The following is a 20,938-nucleotide window of genomic DNA, read 5'->3' on the forward strand; positions in this document are numbered from 1 at the left end:
ATTGGGGCGAACCGGGATTCGAACCCACAATCATAGGTTTCTGGCGTGCCCAAGGGACGCGACTCTGCACAGAGAATCGCGGCGCCTTAGACGACTGGGCAACCTGTGCCCCCTCACGTCATGAGGGAAAGAATATAAATTTAGAGACATCACAACCTGATGGTCCACATAATGTCAGAGCAGGAGTAACATCCTGTGAAGGAAGTCCCCTTGAAAAAAATAAAAATAAAATTAATAATAATAATAATAGACCATTTATATTACACATATTTCCACACCACTCAGGGACATGCTCCAAGTGATATTATTATCCCGATCACTGGATCAGTGTGCACTTAAGAATCATTCTCCACTCCCTGGGGAGTATACAACCCAAACTGCCTGTTAGGTGCTAGACGGTTAACAACCACACTGACACCTCACACATGACATAACATCTAAAATGAACATCAGACATGACTGGACCAATTAGCTTGGGCATGACACCTGAGTCATGATAAGCAAGGAAATGACATTGATGGGACCTATCGGACATGACATTATATTGGACATAACACATCGGTCAAGATACCCCACACATGACATTAGTCACGACACCCGGACATGATATTATCTCAAGTACATGACATTTTTTTGTTTGTTGTTTAACGCTGCACTCAGCAATATTCCAGCTATATGATGGCGGTCTGTAAATAATCGAGTCTTGACCAGACAATCCAGTGATTGCCATTATCAGCATCGATCCACGTAGTTGGGATACTATGACATGCACCAACCAAGTCAGGGAGCCCGACCACCCAATCCCGTTAGTCACCCCTTACGAGAAGCATAGCCCCCTTTTACAGCAAGCATGGGTTGCTGAAGACCGGATCCTCATGGGTCGTGACAGGACTGATGACATTGACTGCATTCACTGCTGTCTGGGTCTCAGTCATGTTACAGACCAAAGGACTTTACCTAACCCCCTGCCTCACCTCATTTAATGTCACCAAGCATCTACAGAAGAAGAGTGAGTGAGCGAGTTGGGTTTAATGCTGCTTTTTACAGTATTCAAGTCATATCGCGGCGTGTCAGCTTAATGTGGGAGGAAAGCCCGAAGTGATGCAGGTCTCAGACGTTTACCACTTCGGTGAAACCCTTGAGCACGGGTATGGAGCTGACAAACCTAGAAACATAATTGGGGTGAACCGGGATTTGAACCCACAATCATAGGTTTCTGGCGTGCCCAAGGGATGCAAATCTGCACAGCGAATCGCGGCGCCTTAGACGACTGGGCCACCTGTGCCCCCTACAGAAGAAGAAAATCTCTCCAGCTTGGGTTGCTTAAGACGTATTCTATCCCGGATCTCTACCAGTCCGTTGGACATGACACCATATGACAACATTATTGTACATTTCAGACACACTCAACAATCTGGCAACCACAGGTCGACAGAATCCCACATTTTAAATACCTCATATAAATGCAGTTGAGCACAGGTGCCTGGATGGGGGAACTCAGAGGACAGTGGAGGTAGTGTGAGGATTAACAGAGTCCCCCAGTGTTGAGACGGACACAACTGTTCACAACTGGGGGAACATTGGGGAGGGGAATTCTTATGTTCTCAACCCTGTCGTCCTCATGTTGCAAAGGCAAGGGAGTTAACTGACTATAAAAGTCCAGTTTCCATCCTTGCTGGACTAGGCTGGAATTCTGTTGTATTTTGGCTGGACTAACGAGGCCATGCACAGTCCAACTAAAATCGTGTAAAGAAATCAACATCTGGTTCGTAAACTGCTATGCAGATTTCAATCGACTGGAGGATTTGCAAAGAATGTGTACCATCAACTTAGAATCAACAGATATTTTCCAAATCCTTTCACATTCTTAATCAAGGTGTTCACGTGATTTGATGCACTTCATGAAGTAAGACCTGTTTTATTACAATATAGATCTTGTCTTTGAAATGCATTTAGAAGTGATACTCAAAAGGAAGAGAATTTATGGATGTCAACTTTTTTATTATGAGGAACACAATGTTTTGGAGTACATACCGGTAGTTACTCCTTCATCAGGTGAATATGGATCTTGATTATCGATCAGATCGTCTTCACTGGGCGATGCCATTTTATTTGAAGCAAATGCATGTGATATGAGAGGTGGAATCTGATTGGTCATAGAAGGGACATAACTCGTAATAGTCACTGGTGGTGCTACAATCGAGCCCAGAAATTCCAGCCTAGTTCGGCAAGGGTGGAAACTGGACTCTGAAAGTCAGTAAACGCCCTTGACTCAGGAAGATGTCACGTTGAGGTGTGAAGGTGGGGCTAGCATAGTAGGTCGCTGAGGGCCATGATGTGATGGACGAAGCAGTGTGGCCCCGGACCAATAATCTTCATCATTCAAAACCTTATTTCTACCATGATGACTCTACCAAACACAGAACGTTCTGTTTGAGAACTCAGGTTCTTGAAACCATAATATTCCAAGTAAGTTTCCAGGTGCCGGATCTACCACTACATCAGGCAAGCCACATTTATGCCACTGTTAAATAACCCAGATGGAGATATCAGTCCAATTCATGTTTCATAAAACTAGATTCTTTTCTACCTCTCCAATGATAAACTGAAAAATATGAATCCTCAATCAAAACTGTAGTCTTCCCAGGATTGATTATTCCTATGCTGTGTTAGTTTAGTTGCATTGAACTATTCATATCTAAAATAATAACCATAAGCATGCGAACTATCATATAGTTCAAGATATTATTAATGTCTGGACAGTTTGACGAGTCACCCGTATGAAGCTTTCTGCAACCTTGGTACTTCGATTGTTAAAACAATACAAAAACTTAATGTATGTGTATATTATAAGCATCCCCCTCCACACAGCTGGAAAATATATACTATACGCAAGAAAATATGGTAACAATTTGAACATTTATTTTCATGTATTGAGGAAACAAATCATTATGAGTGAGAGAGAGTGTCGGATTTAATGCTGTTCTGAACACCATTTCTATAACAGCATGTTCGCTTTATGTACGAAGAAAACCCGAGCTTAAGATACCAAGGATTCATATCAAGGTGAATCTATGATTCAAACTACCATCAGCGGATACTTGCATGTCTAAGGGACACAACTCTGCACATCGATACCACCTTTCCCACATTTAACCTGAAATAGCCTTCTCACAGCCAATGACTTTCCAATGACTTTCACAGAAAAAAATCTTCTCCATGCCTTAGTAAGAATAACACAATGAAACAACTCCTCCGTTGACTTAGCGAGACTATACAATGGAAGTGATTTTCATTTCCTCTCTCTAGGTCTTAGTGGCACAAATAGAAGGAGATATTCTAACTCCTCCAAATGACTTAGCAAAACTAAAACAAAGGAGGTGCTATTCTCTTCAAGTTTGGTACCCTTCAACACCGCCTGTGTCCCTCAATGTTTATGACCCAGGGCTAACGCCACGGGAATCAAGGAGCCCACGACCAGGGCTAATAGCTCGATTTTTCTGAAGCCTTTGTGTTCCCGGACGATGACGGTGCCGTCGGGGGCAGTTGTCCGGGTATGCTCTGTTTGGATTTCCGGCAACACGTGGACAGTTGCCACATATAAAAACGTCCCTGCGCTAAACAGCATGGCGATTCCCGTCGTGTGCATGTCAGACAACTGCTCTTTACTTTGCTAAAAGAAAAAAAGAAAGTGATGACTTAGAACTAGGGATGGATATCGACATAGATCATCGATCTTGATAATGGCTAACTAAATATTGATCAATTATCATATTGTTGAAGTAACTTTAAGCAAATATGTAAATAAAACTTGAAAGAAATCAACATATTTCACACCACTGGTGAACAATGACACATTTAAGAATGGATTACTTTGTGGGCATTTGAGATATTACAGAAAAATTGCTTTTTGTCTTCGGTAATTGACATGTTTGACAACAACAAGTCTGTTTTGGTAAATCTGAACTCTATTTCATCACAATAGTTTCTTAAATAACAGTGACCTAGCACAGCAAAGCATAACAGTTCCTGTTACCTGACTTAGACCGAAGAATGTTATGACAGACAACAGGGGCGCTGCAACTGAGAAGGCCAGAAGATGGCGCCGGATGCGTGGTCGGTCAAAGTTCTCGTGAAGGAGAAAAGACACAAGACCAAATGCAGCTGGAGCCTGAAAAACAGAAACACATTATCTTCTAAATTACTAGATTGACGACTCTGAGTATCAAAGTCTTATAGTACTGCTTACACATGATAAGCTGACTGGATACCTACACCTCAGCAGTATTTACTGAAGGTACGGGGTTCAATCCCCAGCTGCGACATACCAATTGACGTTAAAAAATGGTACTTGTTGTTACCCTGCCTGGAACTTGGCATTAAGGGACTAAAACAAGGACTGGTCAGCTCAGAGTCAGTATACTGTGTCTGAGTCATGTTAAACTACAGCATGGTATCTCAGTGGACTAGCACTATAAAATCGGCATCAGTCCGGACTAGTACAAGCACGGACATGTGCATGCGCTATATAAGTGCAATAATCTTGGACGCGATGTTAAACCCCATTTCACCTCACCAGATGTCATGACAACAACCATCACAACTCTAAATCAGTCACTGTTAACACAAGCATTATTAACTAAAATATTTCTATGATCATATTAACAATTAACATACGCAGCCTTCGATGTCAGGCATCTAAACGCATTCTCACCTTGTGCAGCATGATGGCGATGAAGACGATCATGGTGATGTGAGCTTCGGCCAAAGTGATGGCAGCACCAAGGGCCACGCCGTCAGCTGGGAAGGTCAGAGTTCAAACATCATCGTCTCACATGTGACAGTGGCAAGTGCACTGAATCTGGGTTAATCTCAGCCTCCTTGTGACTCGTTCACATGCTACATCTAGACCCCGACTCATACACACCTACTGTACACCTCTAATACTGTAAATCTTGAAATTAACACAACATGGATTAAATGAGAAAACTGCGAGTGGTCTTAGCTCGCATTGATTACATATTTAGTCAAGTTATTTTTATCCCAACATTGGAGATGAAAAATTTAACTTGATTTGCTTCAATTATTTTTTTCCCTTTGAAATTTCTTAATTCCAAGATAACAGAATAAACACACAAATTATCTGTTGTTTTTAGGAAACAACAGATGTATTGTTTTAGAGGAAGTACTCTACTCAACGCTAATAAGCGGTGCTATTTGCTGTTTGATTGGATTTAGGTATTGTTGGATTAACCTGACAGAAGCCATTTTCTCTATATATAATTCCACTGGGGTTTGGGAGGGGTCGCAGTCATATTAGGGCTGGGACAGGTAACACGGGTACTCAGGTCGGGTGGGTCCTGAGTAGGACCCGGATAGCCACAGGACTACCCAGACCCATGGTTAGTCACGTGATATATTGTTTAATGACAAAAACTCACTATAGCTCAGTGGTTACACTACAAGTCGCTAATGTTCGCATTTCTTTCTGACGATGGACTCATTCCTTTTGACTTGTATATGCTTGAGTAAAGATAAAGCTTCAGTCAACTTCAGTGTACGCATGATCTGATTGTTTGATACATGTATCTAAACAGTTTTAGCCAGGGCTGCGGTAAAACAATTACCAATCAGACATTTTGTTCCTAACTCTTGAGACTTGCAGTGGGTACCCGGGTTGGGTCGGGTAATAGGGGGTCGGGTACCCGGGTAGTAAATTTGGATTCGTCCCAGCCCTAAATCATATTGAGTCGCATTATGGCTAAGGGTCAGTAGTCGCATTCATTTGGAGATGCATTGATTTCAAGATTTACAGTATCTCTCAACCCAGGCAGTATGTGACAAGCCAAATATACTCACCGCCAAAAGAAACGTGAACCATAGAAACATACAGAGAACAATGTACGTTAATAAGAAGAGATGTTTCCAATGTGTACCAATTAATGACAACACTGAAAATCTGTCAAGTGTTACCACAGTGTCCTTATTCTTATCATGATATTCACGTGATTTCCAAACTTTACACGCTAATCCAGCACAAGACAAATGGTGCATCTGGACCTGTGACGTCACATGTCATGCATTCATGAGCGTCAATTCACATAATACACCAGTATGTTCATTTGTGCAAAGAGCCAAACTAACATCTCTTGAATATGAGTAATTCTTCATAAATTAACCAACATGTATGGTATTCACGTTTCTTTTGCCGATGAGTATATTATGATGTATACAGAATGGGTACAAATATCGATTCAAAGTGTTCTTTTCTGAATCATGTGAAAACTCAGTTATTACGTTTTTTAAGTAAACTGTATGCCTTCCAATGCAATGAGTTATGAACTACTTTAAATGACATAGTTGTAAACAAATGTCTGTCACATATCATTATTGAAAGGCAATGCAGAATTATCAGTGATTGAAAACCAATGAATATTCATGGCTGTTTATTGTTTTACAAAAGATTCAGTACTTTGTCATCCAACTTGCACCCAATCCAATTCACTGTTGTGAATTAAATATGTTAAAAACAACAAGCATGAAATACTCATATCCCCTGCCAATATGACATGTCTGGCTGTGTGCAAGGCAAGATATCTTGTATAGTTTTCAAGATCTGCTCCAATTTTTAGTCAAAGTTGTTGCTATGGAAACCCAAAAGATAAATTTTTCAAAAATCCCCAACTATCAAAAGGCATCAGTTTACCACCAGACCTATCTATGTACCAAGTTTGGTGAAGAAATATTGTACGGTTTTCAAGATCTGCTCCGGAAAGGAGCACTTCAGTCAAAGTCAAAGTCGTTGCCACAGGAACTAGAAAAATATTTTTTCCCCCAAATCACAAACTATAGAAAGGCAGCAGTTCATCACACGACCTATCTATATGGCATGTTTGGTTAAGGATATGTCTCATGGTTTTTAAATTCTGCTCCGGAAACGAAACGTGACGGACAGGCTGAAGGCTGGACAGACAGCACCCATTCCTGTATCCCCCTTCCAGGTGGGGGATAAAACCTAACAACTCAGTGTGTGAGTTCAGTTACCTGCTGCATGGACCACCAATCCCACGGTGGCTGTGATCTTGTTCCGGTTCTGGATCTGGCCCTGACCATTCTCAGCATCTGACAACGGAAACACAAACATACAGCTTCAGCTACAAACAGCTAGGCAATTTATTTTATTTGTTTGGTTGTTTATTTGTTGTTTGTTGTTTAACGCCGCACTCAGCAATATTCCAGCTGTATAAAAGTGATCTGTAAATAATCGAGTCTGGACCAGACAATCAGTGATTGACATCATGAGCATCGATCCCCACAATTGGGATACAATGACATGCATCAACCAAGTCAGCAGGCCTGACCACCTGATCCCGTTAGTTGCCTCTTACGACAATCATGGGTTGCTGAAGACCTATTCTACCCCAGATCTTCACGGGTCACAATTTATTTTAGTCGGATGCAGCATATGCAAACAACTCTGGCACCCCAACAGGTGACATCTGCAGACATCTTCATCTGTTCTGAAGTGGGGAGTCTCATCACAAAACCTGATACACAAATGTGTGTTCAGTACGCGCAGTAGTTGAAAATGGATGCAGAAAAAGAATATACTTCGTCCCAGGGGACATGCAATAATATTATTTGTACCTACTCTGCATCAAAAGCAGTTATGGGCATGTGTCATTTCAACCATCAATCATGACCACTGACCACATGATCATTGATTCATTCCAGGCTCTAACATAAATATCAAAATGAATGGTACACACCATTACATTACTTTATAGGACCTCATATTGCCTGCAAGGACCCTTAAAATTAATTATAAAGGATCCCTGGACCCCTACTATTGTTAGTCAACTAAAACCCTGCTGTACCACTTCTCAACCATATCTGTTAGAGAAATGAAGATGTGAGTTACCTCCCCTGGTAAGGTACTGCAATTCTTGATGTCGGACTTGAACCGATCTAAACATGTGTGCTCAAGTACTCTAGTACCTGTCAGAGCCCTCATGGAGACCTGATTAAATACTTTGGTTTTTATAAACAAGCCTTTTCTACAAATAAAGAAAGCTGATATTCCTTGTACCTATGCTTGCCAAAATATCCCAGCAAGACCAAACAACAGGATGAAACAAATTGTAAATGAGATTTTCCTTTTTTAAAAGTACCGTATTTGACGTAATAAGCACCCAGGGCGCTCTCAAAATTTTAAATAGGGGGCTCTTATTAGAATAGTATTTTGGTGGGAAAAAAACAGAGTTGAAAGATACATTTCGCGGTTTTTGCTGACAGCCTGAAATGTTTTTTTTATACTAAAGTATTTTTCCAGAATTTAATTTTCCCTTAAATAAGGGTGCATAAAACACACAAGTGGGTATTATACACGAATAAATAAGTCTTGTGTACATTGATCAATCGGAAAGGGTGCTAATTGGGATTGTTCACTAGCCAATATATTAACAAATATCGCCGTGGGCGCTTATTAGAGCGGAGCGCTTATTATGTTGGATACAGTAATTTCAATTTTCAAGATTTAAACTATATATATTCCAGTGTATATTCCTATTACCACAGGGCTCCAGATAAATAAAACACAGCCATTGAGTATTTACCCACGTGCTGTCATCCACATTGGGTATTGCTAGATTTCTTTGTGTATTCAGTATAGTTTTACTTTCTTGGGGCCAGTCCGTTGTGTATTTTTACACCACCGAGCAAACATTTTCCTTAATTCCGCTTAAAATACTGTTTAAGATGACTTCTTATTTGCATCTGTGTGTGTACTTCTCCAAGTGTGCAACATGTCGCATAAACTCACAACAGCGATACACATGTCTCATTAGCAAAAAGTAGGAAGTAAATTATGTAGCGCCTTTTTCATACATTATTAACTGCATTGTTTGACAGGCATTACTTAGAAGTTGACGGATGACAAAGCAGACACAATTTATGGATAACAACTTTAATACTGTAAAGGTGACGTTTCGGTATAGATCCTTATACCGTTGTCAAACAAGCCAGTCTTTATTATCAACTGCTGTAGAGTTCATATATGTGACGCCAGCATTCGATCAGTAACTAAATGTTGAAAAGAATACAGGTGTGCAAGTTGAAAAGGTTACATTGGGTAATTATGCAGAGTTGTTTTTTAAATGTTTGAGTTTTTGTACACAAACAATTCAAAAACTAATTCTACCATAAATTTGGAAAATACTTGATAAGTTTTACTGGTTATCAAATCACAATAAACCCCCTCTCATTGAAACAGCCGATTTGATGGCTTCATGACGGAAGGAAATATTTTTAGAAGAGTTCTTCATTTACGGACATTGACGGCAGGCATATTTAAATAACGATTGGTAACCTAGCTCTGCATTGAAAACCCTCTTTGGTCTAGTGGTAGAGCGTCCGCCCGGAGAACGGAAGGTTCGGGTTCCATCAGTCCGGACTAGTACAAGCAGCCACACATACACGTGCATGCATGTCGCTATATAAGTGCGATAATCTTGGACGCAACGTTAAACCCCATTTCGCCTCCCCTACGTTGTAAACACAGAATGTTTATCTCCTGGTTGGGTAATGGTGATGTATATTGTGTATTTATCCTATCTGAAGCTCTGTACACAATACACACAGCTGATGACCCCTGCCTGTGTCTGTCGTGGGAGATACCGTGGCAGCAGGAGTGGAGCCAGCTGTTACTGCAGCAGGCAGCTACACGATTCACTGATGTGCTAACAACCTAGCTGTCTCATACACACCTGCTGTTAGGGATAGTTTTTGATTCCTTCTGAATAATATTCATAATACTAACACCCATCAGAACAATAATCTCTACAATTGATTTTCATAATACTAAAATTTTCAAGGTCATGATGAAGGTTTATGAAAAAAACTTAGAATTAAGAAATATTCACAAATAGTAGTCAGTGGCACGCAATGCTGTTATACAATATCATGAGTCAAATATTACAATGCACTTTGTATACATTTTTGTGAGCACAGGTGACTGGCCTGTAAATAAACACCAAATTCCCTACACCTACACGCAATGTGAAGCACCTACACCCAATGTGAAGCACCTACCTCATGCTCCATGCATGTGAGAGCCTACGATCTGATCCACCAGCACACAATGTGAAGCACCTACACGCAATGTGAAGCACCTACCGCAATGTGAAGCACCTACCTCATGCTCCATGCATGTGAGAGCATCCGATCTGATCCACCAGCATGCAATGTGAAGCAGCTACACGCAATGTGAAGCAGCTACACGCAATGTGAAGCACCTACCTGATGCTCCATGCATGTGAGAGCATCCAATCTGATCCACCAGCACGCAATGTGAAGCACCTTCACGCAATGTGAAGCACCTATCTGATGCTCCATGCATGTGAGAGCCTCAGATCTGATCCACCAGCACGCAATGTGAAACACCTACCTGGTGCTCCATGCATGTGAGAGCCTCCGATCTGATCCACCTACACGCAATTTGAAGCACCTACACGCAATGTGAAGCACCTACCTGATGCTCCATGCATGTGAGAGCCTCCGATCTGATCCACCAGCACGCAATGTGAAACACCTACCTGGTGCTCCATGCATGTGAGAGCCTCCGATCTGATCCACCTACACGCAATTTGAAGCACCTACACGCAATGTGAAGCACCTACCTGATGCTCCATGCATGTGAGAGCCTCCGATCTGATCCACCAGCACACAATGTGAAACACCTACCTGGTGCTCCATGCATGTGAGAGCCTCCGATCTGATCCACCAGGAGCATGAAGATGAAGCCAGTCACCAGACTTATGCCGATCCTCGAGTGTTCCTCTGACATGTCATGCTGGTGGTCATGGTGATGGTCGTGCCCTGCCTCCCCTTCCCCATGCTGGGGCTCCTTGTGGGCGTCTGATGCGTCAATGGCCTTGACCTCATTGTGAGCATGTAGATGGGGTTCTGAAGGGACATGTTATAGTTTCGTTAATAGGTAAAACATTCTATGAAGGACATGAAATAAAAGATTCACACATTACACCCATGTGGGGAATCGAACCCAGGCCTTTGGCGTGACGAGCCAACACTTACGCCACTAGGCTACCCGACAGCCCCCTACACAATTAGACGAATGAATAGTGAAGGCCATGAAGCTTTGGTGAGGTTCTCATTCATATGTGACAGACAATTTGTAATTCCTATGTTCCTAATTAAGCCATATGTTGCTATAAGATCAGAAAATATATGAAATTCAACCACACACAGAAATTTCACTGAGAAACCCTATCGCTCTGATGAAGTCAAATCTCAGTTATCAACAATAACGTAATGTCATATTGCAACAACTGACCAATCAGCATTGATAATAGCCAAAATTCACATGAGCAAACATCGGAATGTTGTTACTGGTAACTGTTTCTTTCTACCCTTGAGGGTAATACTTGCAACTATGATTTCGATGAACCCCACTGAAGATTATATTTTTCATGTGTTAAAGAGTATCATGTTTTCTTACACCAATGAGTTAAACAGGAATTCTAGTATACAGTGGGGTTTGCCGGTTCCTGGAGTATATGTGGCCTCATCAGTCAGAACATGCTGAACTAACTGCTGGTACAGCACATCCCATAAACAAGCCATTAAGCTCTGAAATTGTTCAGCTGATCTCTAAAGTAATTATGTTCCAGTCTCAAAATCATCCTCGACGAGCCAGGGTATTATACCTCCCTTCTATTACCATAAATACCCTGGACCCATTTGCCATCATAGGTTCAATGCTAAAAATAGCTGCCTTACTAGAATACAGTCATCAGCAAGACAAAATCCAAGAAAATTACTGATAAGACTGACAGAGATTTTGACATAACTTCTTTAACGACAAATTCAAATTCGATTATAAATATGCAATGCTAAAAATTACTGTCCAATCAAGTTACAGTCACAAGTGTTAGAAAGTCTGAGACGTTGGTGATGTCACCTCCTAAACGAGGCTATGGTAGCGAATGGGTCCAGTTAAGTAGCATGGAGGTGTATTCCCTGGTTTATCGAGGATGTGTCACATGCGTCAACTGACCTCCTGAGGTGTACATGGCGTGGACTCCCTCAGGGATGATGACAGCCAGGGCGGTCCCCACCAGCAGCCCTGCCCCCAGCACCGTCACCAGCTTCAGCTTCTCCTGGAACACACAACACAGGCTTTGAGATACACAAACACAGGCTTAGAGATACACAAACACTGGCTTAGAGATACACAAACACAGGCTTTGAGATACACAAACACAGGCTTAGAGATACACAAACTTAGAGATACACAAACACAGGCTTAGAGATACACAAACACAGGCTTAGAGATGCACAAACACAGGCTTAGAGATACACAAACACAGACTTAGAGATACACAAACAAACACAGACTTAGAGATACACAAACTTAGAGATACACAAACACAGACTTAGAGATACACAAACACAGGCTTAGAGATACACAAACACAGGCTTAGAGATACACAAACACTGGCTTAGAGATACACAAACACAGGCTTAGAGATGCACAAACACAGGCTTAGAGATACACAAACACAGACTTAGAGATACACAAACAAACACAGACTTAGAGATACACAAACACAGGCTTAGAGATGCACAAACACAGGCTTAGAGATGCACAAACACAGGCTTAGAGATACACAAACACAGGCTTAGAGATACACAAACACAGGCTTAGAGATACACAAACTTAGAGATACACAAACACTGGCTTAGAGATACACAAACACAGACTTAGAGATACACAAACAAACACAGGCTTAGAGATACACAAACTTAGAGATACACAAACACAGGCTTAGAGATACATGAACACAGACTTAGAGATACACAAACACAGGCTTAGAGATACACAAACACAGGCTTAGAGATACACAAACACTGGCTTAGAGATACACGAACACAGACTTAGAGATACACAAACACAGGCTTAGAGATACACAAACACAGGCTTAGAGATACACAAACAAACACTGGCTTAGAGATACACAAACACAGGCTTAGAGATACACAAACACTGGCTTAGAGATACACGAACACAGACTTAGAGATACACAAACACAGGCTTAGAGATACACAAACACAGGCTTAGAGATACACAAACACTGGCTTAGAGATACACAAAGACTGGCTTAGAGATACACAAACAAACACAAATACGGGCTAATAGTCCTTATATCAGAATGCAGACTGCACAGACAAACAAGGCTCATATTCCTTGTATCAGAGTGCCGACGGCACACACAATTAAGTTTTAAAGTCCTTGTACCTTAAGATTCATCTATTGTTATCTAGGGTTTGTGATGTCTGAGAAACAGATTCTAAAATTATCCGCATCTTGTAAATGTTGTGATACATATATCCAGGTCTCCTATTCATAGACCCATATATCTAGGTCTAATAATAATAGACCCATATATCCTGGTCTTCTATTCTTAGACCGATATATATCCAGGTCTCCTATTCTTAGACCCATATATCCAGGTCTGATATCTGTAGACCCATATATCCAGGTCTCCTATTCTTAGACCCATATATTCAGGTCTCCTATTCTAAGACCCATATATTAGGGTCTCCTATTCTTAGACCCATATATCCAGGTCTCCTATTCTTAGACCCATATATCCAGGTCTCCTATTCTTAGACCCATATATCCTGGTCTCCTATTCTTAGACCCATATATCCAGGTCTCCTATTCTTAGACCCATATATCCAGGTCTGATATTCTTAAACCCATATATCCTGGTCTTATAGTCTCAGACCAATATATCCAGGTCTCCTATTCTTAGACCCATATATCCAGGTTTCCTATTCTTAGACCCATATATCCAGGTCTGACATTCTTAGACCCAATCAGATTTTTAAAAAAAACAATGAACACACAAAATCTTATCATCGAACCATGGACAATATCGTGCAACATTTACCAGTATATATGATACAGGGTTTTATGTGCGTTCAGTATGCACAAGTGCCTGGTATTGACACCTTCCTGAGGAAAGAGAGTTAACTGACTACAAAAGTCCAGTTTCCACCCTTGCCGACCTAGGCTGGAATTCCTGGGCCCGATTATAGCGTCACCAGTGGATATTACGGATTATGTCCCTTCCATGCCTCTCCTATGGACCAATCAGATTCTACCTCTCGTATCACTTGCATTAGTTTAAAACGAAATGGCCCAGTCAGGATGATCTCAGTGATAATCAAGATCTATATTGTGATAAAATGGGTCTTACATCGTGAAGTGCATCAAATCTTGTGAGCACCTTGATTAAAAACATGAAAAGATTCGTAAAATATCTGTTGACAACGAGTTGGCGGTGCACATGCTTTGCAAATCCTGCAATCGACCGAAATCTGCATGACAGTTTATGAAGCGGATTTCGATTTCGTTCTGCGATTTTGATTGGACTATGCATAGACTCGTTAGTCCAGCCAAACTGTAAGTCCATAATACCAGCCTAGTTCAGCAAGGGTGGAAACTGGACTTTTAAAGTCAATTAACTACCTTGCCTTGGGAAGATGGGTTTGGATGCCAAAAGTAACATGATATAGAAACTAGATAAACAAGGACAAACAAACATAAGAAAAAATAACACATTCTACTTAAATATTAATTCCCCATTGTCAACATGATTAAATCCCAGACTCTTACAAAAAAAAGGCTTATTACGACTGTTTAAGTTAAACCGCTTCATGGTAAGGAAGAATTATAAGTTTGACATAAACAAAATTTGTTTGAGACAAATGTCACGGGGACATTTTCATGACTTTAGCAGTTCTTAATAGTCTAAAGTGGGGAGATTCGGTGATGTCGGTGTTGTGTCGTTGACCTGGCATGGATGTGATGCCATGTCAATCAGTGGAGGCTAATTGTAGAGTTAATGAAAATTCCATGGGCAGAGTAACTTGATCATGTTGATATCTCGGACAGTAAAATCAGGAGGTTTAGATGGTGTTATACATGATATGTTTTAGGTATATTTAGTTGGTGTTTTTTTAATTTTACACATATCAAACTGGCATGAATATGGAAACTTCAGGTGTTGGTCTCACATGAAGGCGCCAACGGTTGGACCCTCACACTTCTCATTAAGAACCTGATTAATAATAGTAATGTCCTCAGATCTTGAAGCAACATAGAACTGGGTAAGAAGATTAAACATGTCCTTGGATTACAAATCTATAAGACATACTGAGTGTATTTATACAGCTAAGGGGGGGCACGGGCGGCCCAGTCGTCTAAGGCGCAGCGATACGCTGTGCAGAGTTGCGTCCCCTGGACACGCCAGAAACCTATGATTGTGGGTTCGAATCCCGATTCACCCTGATTATGTTTCTAGGTTTGTCAGCACCATACCCATGCTCGTTGGTTTCACCGAAGTGGTAAACGTCTGAGACCTGCATCACTTCAGGCTTTCCTCACACATTAAGCTGGCACGCCGCGATATAACTGGAATAATGTTAAAAGCTGCGTTAAACCCAACTCACTCACTCACTCACTATACAGCTAAGGTGTAAGAAGGGGCACCAGTGGCCCAATACTGAGCAAAGCCCCCATTGGGCACACCAAAACCCCAGAATCATTGGTTCAAATCCAAATTTGCCCCAATTATGTTTCTAGGTTTGTCAGCACCACCCAGCCTTGTGGGTTTTACCAAAGTATAAAGACCTGCATCACTTCCTTTCCTCCCAAATCAGATGATTTATTTTTCATAGAGGCAGTAAACACATTCAAAAAAAAAAAAGGTGCAATAAAATCAAAATACTGTATTTCCTCTAATAGACAACCGGATATCCAATAATTTCAAGAAAGCCGTTGACCTGGCATCTGTTACAGGCCCTGTGTCTGTTCTGTTAAATGTTAAGTAATGAGTGAGTGAGTATGGTTTTACGCCGCTTTTAGCAATATTCCAGCAATATCACGGCGGGGGACACCAGAAATGGGCTTCACACATTGTACCCATGTCGGGAATTGAACCTGGGTCTTCAGCGTGACGAGCAAACGCTTTAACGGCTAACCGACAGGCCTGTTAAGTAGTGGTAACTCACTACCTCCCCAAATCTAGTCATACCAAGAGTACATTCACAAGAAACAGTCATTATTAAGTATTAGAGTCCCAGCATCTAACAGAGGTCCAGCTTCTATATTTTGGACAGAGCATAAAGCCAGGCGCAAATTAGAGGCCGGCCTGTATTGGCAATCTGGCATCTATTAGAGGAAGTATGGTACACTATCTCCAGCACAGCTGTGTCAAGTTCCTCAAGGTTTAGCCTGCTAATCCCAGATTAACCATACAAGGGGATTATCAACACAGCAGGTGTTCCCACTGCAGATGGCGTCATCTCTTCCTGCATCACCCTGACAGCTTTCCGCCATACTAACAGTGACATAAACTTGTATGACAGGAAACTACCTACTCTGCAGCAATATATCTAGACCCGCTCAAAGGCCGATATTCTGGCCCAAAACTGCAGCAAATGTTACCAAAAAATTCCCAAATTGAAATTAAAAATTTCCCAATTCATGTCAACAACTAAATGTACGGCTCTGTAGCGGCAATCTGGATTTCACTGATAACAGGCCCAACAAAGAGCAACAGCTTTTATTGCTAGGTTTAATATTATTTCAATGAATGCAATCACAAAATATAATGTTAAAATACCTCTAAATATAAGAAAATAAGAACTTTATAAAAAATCCCATTTTTGACAAACCGGTAATAAGACTATTTCTTTTCCCAATTTGTCTCCCAGGGATACACAGTTTACAACCCTAGAAAGATACTACCTTCTGTACAACTAGCTACAATATGAATAGTTGGCAAATCTCAAGTCATTATTCAAGGGAGCGAGGGGGTGTGCCTGGGGTTGTCGAGGTATGCACCGTAATTTCAGCCCATCCAAATACATCGTAGGAAGGTCAGGTTTATTTCTTTTAGTAATTTTTTTTTGAAAACATTCATTTGAAGAATGTCAGAAAAAGTGAAATGAAGATGACAGGTTTATCTACAGTGAAGCACAAATAAATGTATGTTAATGGTATAAACTAGTGACTACTAAGACAAGAGCTACAGATAAGCTGCATATTTGCGTAAAATATCCCCCCCAACAAAAAAATATATATTCAAAACCCAATTACTTTCAATTAATATGCGTACAGAAACGCATGCATTACATGAAAAACTCAAATGTATAAAAACAGCACGCGTAAATACCCAATGAAGCTTTTTCAGCTTGTGTACAAAGGAGCTAATTTCCGAAACACAATTATGAACTAATTTAATTTCTACGCCAAACCAATATATTTAGAACAGTTACACACATCTAAAACATTAGTTCATTTTTTTCACATCTTAAAATATTCACCAACTTGGGGAAAAAAACAATAGAATGATGAATAGATGAGTGAAAAAATATTGGTTACCCAAATAAAAAATGTAATAACCCAATCACAATGGAAACCCTAGAGTAAAAACTCAATTGCTCAAAAAGTTATATGGAGCTCTGCAAGACACAGTCTACAGTAATAACAGCTATGGTGGAACTCGACAAGATATTGGATTCAGGGTTGGGGCTTCCAAATGATGGTCAGTTCCTTAAACACAATGATTAGGGGCATATATATATACACACAATCCAAACAACAACTTATTATTAATCTGAATTATGGTCGTAGCCATACTGGCAAGTATGAAAAATCAAACTTACACAAGCTAGTTGTACGAAAACATGAAACGGAGCATAATGTGTTGTGACACGTCACTTTTTCCATGTGTTACACACACAGAGCCTCATCCCGTAACTCCAGACAATGACAGGTGTGACGGATGGGTTTGCCTCAACAACATATACCGGTAATACAATAGGATTCACAGATAAATTTATGCAACAAGATATAATTTCTGTTACTTATTAGAACCAAATTATATCAACATTTGACATTTTTATTGTCTCATTCAATCAATGATATTTCAAATATAAGTTTAATTTGCTGTGTTGTTCCAGTTATCTGGACTTAAAAATGAAAATATTCCTCAAACCACAGAAAAAAATAATCTTGTTAATTAGATAATTCCTTGATCGGTAATCAAAACTTTCAAATTCAAGATTTTGAAAATAAACATGTTTTCACTGCCACCATTTTCAAACATTCCATCAAATTCAGCACATTTTGGTGACACTTCTTGGTCTTATTTGCCCCAAAGTGTCAGGATATCATTTTCAGTAGATTCTAGTGGTATTATAAACTTTATATTAATAAATGTGACTAGACTCGGGAACACACTGAAGATATATTACCTGGTATATTTTTTTAGGATACAACATTTTCCTGCATATTTACCACGTGTTTACCACATATGCATCCTGTTGTGCAAGTAGAAAACGTCATGAGTCTTCTTTGTTTACAAAGATTTCAGGATATTCATGTTTTTAAATAACCTTGAAAAGGAGACATGTACAGTGTAGGTCATTCTTGAATTGTTCCTAATTGATGTTTTGCATACTAAGATAGAGAAATATTTTGTTTTCAGTGTACACACTCAATTTCTTCAAGATTGTCTTATTATCAAAGTATATTTAATTTCATAAAAAAACCATGCCTTTCCACTTTCAAAGACAATAATTTCACACCTATTCCTGTCTACAAAAGATTCCAGGAGTGAGTTGTGTTTGTTGTTTAACACTGTACTCAGCATATTCCAGCTATATGACGGCGGTCTGTAAATAATGAAGTCTGGACCAGACAATCCAGTGATTGACATCATGAGCATTGGTCTGCGTAGTTAGGTTGGTTGATTTGTTTTTTACGCCACACTCAGCAATATTCCAGCTATAAGACGGCAGTCTGTAAATAATCAAGTCTGGACCAGACAATCCAGTGATTGATATCATGAGCATTGATCCACGCAATTGGGATCAATGACATGCTTCAAACCAAGTCAGTGAGCCTGACCACCCGATCCCGTTAGTTGCCTCTTACGACAGGCATAGTCGCTTTTTACGGCAAGCATGGGTTGCTGAAGACCTATTCTACCCTGGATCTTCACGGGTCGTGTTGTGTTGTATGCCACAGTATTTCATTGTCAGTTATAATGGTTATATCAAATATTGACACAGTCAGATGGATGTGAGAGGAAACCTCTTGTGATGCAGGTCTTTTACCACTTTGGAAGAAACCATGATCACAGGTGTGGTGCTGACAACTATCCACTGATCATAATCATCAATTTGAAAAATGATCATGGAACAATGGCATGCCTAAGGGAGGCAACTCTGCACAATGAGTTGAGGCACCTTGCAAGTTGCACACCCACGTTCTTCTGAATCTTCTTGCAAGGGGTGGTTACTGTTTAATTCACTCATCATTTCCTCATCACAAACATCTTCCCGTGGCAAGGAAGTTAACCGACTATAAAAGTCCAGTTTCCACCCTTGACGAACGAGGCTGGAATTTCCAGGCTTGATTTTAGCGCCACCAGTGGCTATTACGAGTTACGTCCCTTCTATGTCCCTCCTATTGGCCAATCAGACTCCATCTCACATAACACTTGTATTTGCTTCCAATTTCATTTGCATTTGCGGCACCCAGTCCATTTGCCAAGCATTTGTACTGTCAGCTTGGCATCATCAGATATTTTGCAAATCGTTTCATGTTTTTAATTAAGGTACTCAAGTGATATGATACCCATTTTATTACAGTACTAACGATCAGGGGCACAAATCGAATCAATTTTAACGCAAGGGATGGTTCACCTCATGACTAGTAACCTCAGACGTATTTACATGTTACAAATCTTACGATCCTTGAGTTGTGAGGTAGGGTATGGGTTAGCTATCTCTTTTAACAAATAAATCCAATGTAATCTAAAGAAACTAAGTACAATTTTAATCAAGTTTCGTGGCAAAAATGGCTATTGTGCATAGGCATAAAGGTACACAATCGATTGCTGTTGACTTGGTGAATGATTCGGGAAAGCACCCGAGGTCAGTCCTGTGGTAGGGTGTTGGTTTATCAGGCTCATTATCCCAGGATAGTTTCATGCTGGCAAGGTTTGTTTGTTTATTCATTTGTTGTTTAATGCTGCAAACAGCAATATTCCAGCTATATGATGGTGGTCTGTTTATAATCGAGTCTGATGACAGGATAGGACAGATGATCAACACATTATTACAAGTGTAGCGACATTGCTTGAGAACTTGCTTCATAATTGAACAGAAACATCAGCTCAACTAAAATAAAGAAATTGATCATCCATGTTGTGTCTTGTCATCAATAATATTTTCAATTTGTAGAAGATGAGGCAGTGACTCTGAAAAGGATAATATTGCTGTCTTGCATAATTTATAATACAGAAGATCATACATCTCCAACATAGGTCCCTATGATATAGATCTATCAATGTCAACGTGACTAAAAACTTGAATGTTTGTTGTCATGTATACCAATGACAATACAACAGATCAATGGAGCAGCCAGAATGTTGACTCGTAAGAAGAATAACTACATATTTTCACACACTCTATATAGTCTTCATGTTTAAATGACGTGATGACACCAAGACATACAATATATCACCAGGCCTATCTGACTCAGAAACATGATTAACTCCTTCAACTTCGAAATCTAAATCAAAGCATACAAACCTCTGAAAATGTGAACGCTAGTGGAATTATGCCAGCAAGATAACAGCCCACCAACATTGCCAGTGACAGTAATACCAAAGTCCATAATTCGTCCATGATCGTGCAGTTCAATATTCAATAGCTCCAAATGACACTCAAACAGCTGTCCTACCACGTACGACCATGTTTTGATGACGCCGACTCCCGTCAGGTGGCGCAAAATGGAAGGTATTTTTTTAATTAACGAATTATTTTCAATAACTTT

At 40.3% G+C, this 20,938-nt stretch overlaps 1 protein-coding gene across 1 annotated transcript; it reads right to left on the bottom strand.

Annotated features, from left to right (window-relative positions):
- Nucleotides 1-2,956: 2,956 nt before the first annotated feature.
- On the bottom strand, nucleotides 2,957-20,869 carry LOC124151485 (zinc transporter ZIP9-A-like). The gene is made up of 7 exons (XM_046523973.2): nucleotides 20,695-20,869; nucleotides 12,074-12,176; nucleotides 10,741-10,962; nucleotides 7,045-7,122; nucleotides 4,715-4,800; nucleotides 4,037-4,171; nucleotides 2,957-3,673 (listed from the first exon to the last, which is right to left on the bottom strand). The coding sequence occupies exons 1-7, from the start codon at nucleotides 20,788-20,790 to the stop codon at nucleotides 3,428-3,430; spliced, it is 966 nt and encodes a 321-aa protein (XP_046379929.1). The 5' UTR covers nucleotides 20,791-20,869; the 3' UTR covers nucleotides 2,957-3,427.
- Nucleotides 20,870-20,938: the final 69 nt, after the last annotated feature.

The sequence above is a fragment of the Haliotis rufescens genome, unplaced genomic scaffold, assembly GCF_023055435.1.
Source record: "Haliotis rufescens isolate VD_foot unplaced genomic scaffold, xgHalRufe1.0.p SCAF_3, whole genome shotgun sequence".
Classification (NCBI taxonomy): Eukaryota; Metazoa; Mollusca; class Gastropoda; order Lepetellida; family Haliotidae; genus Haliotis; species Haliotis rufescens.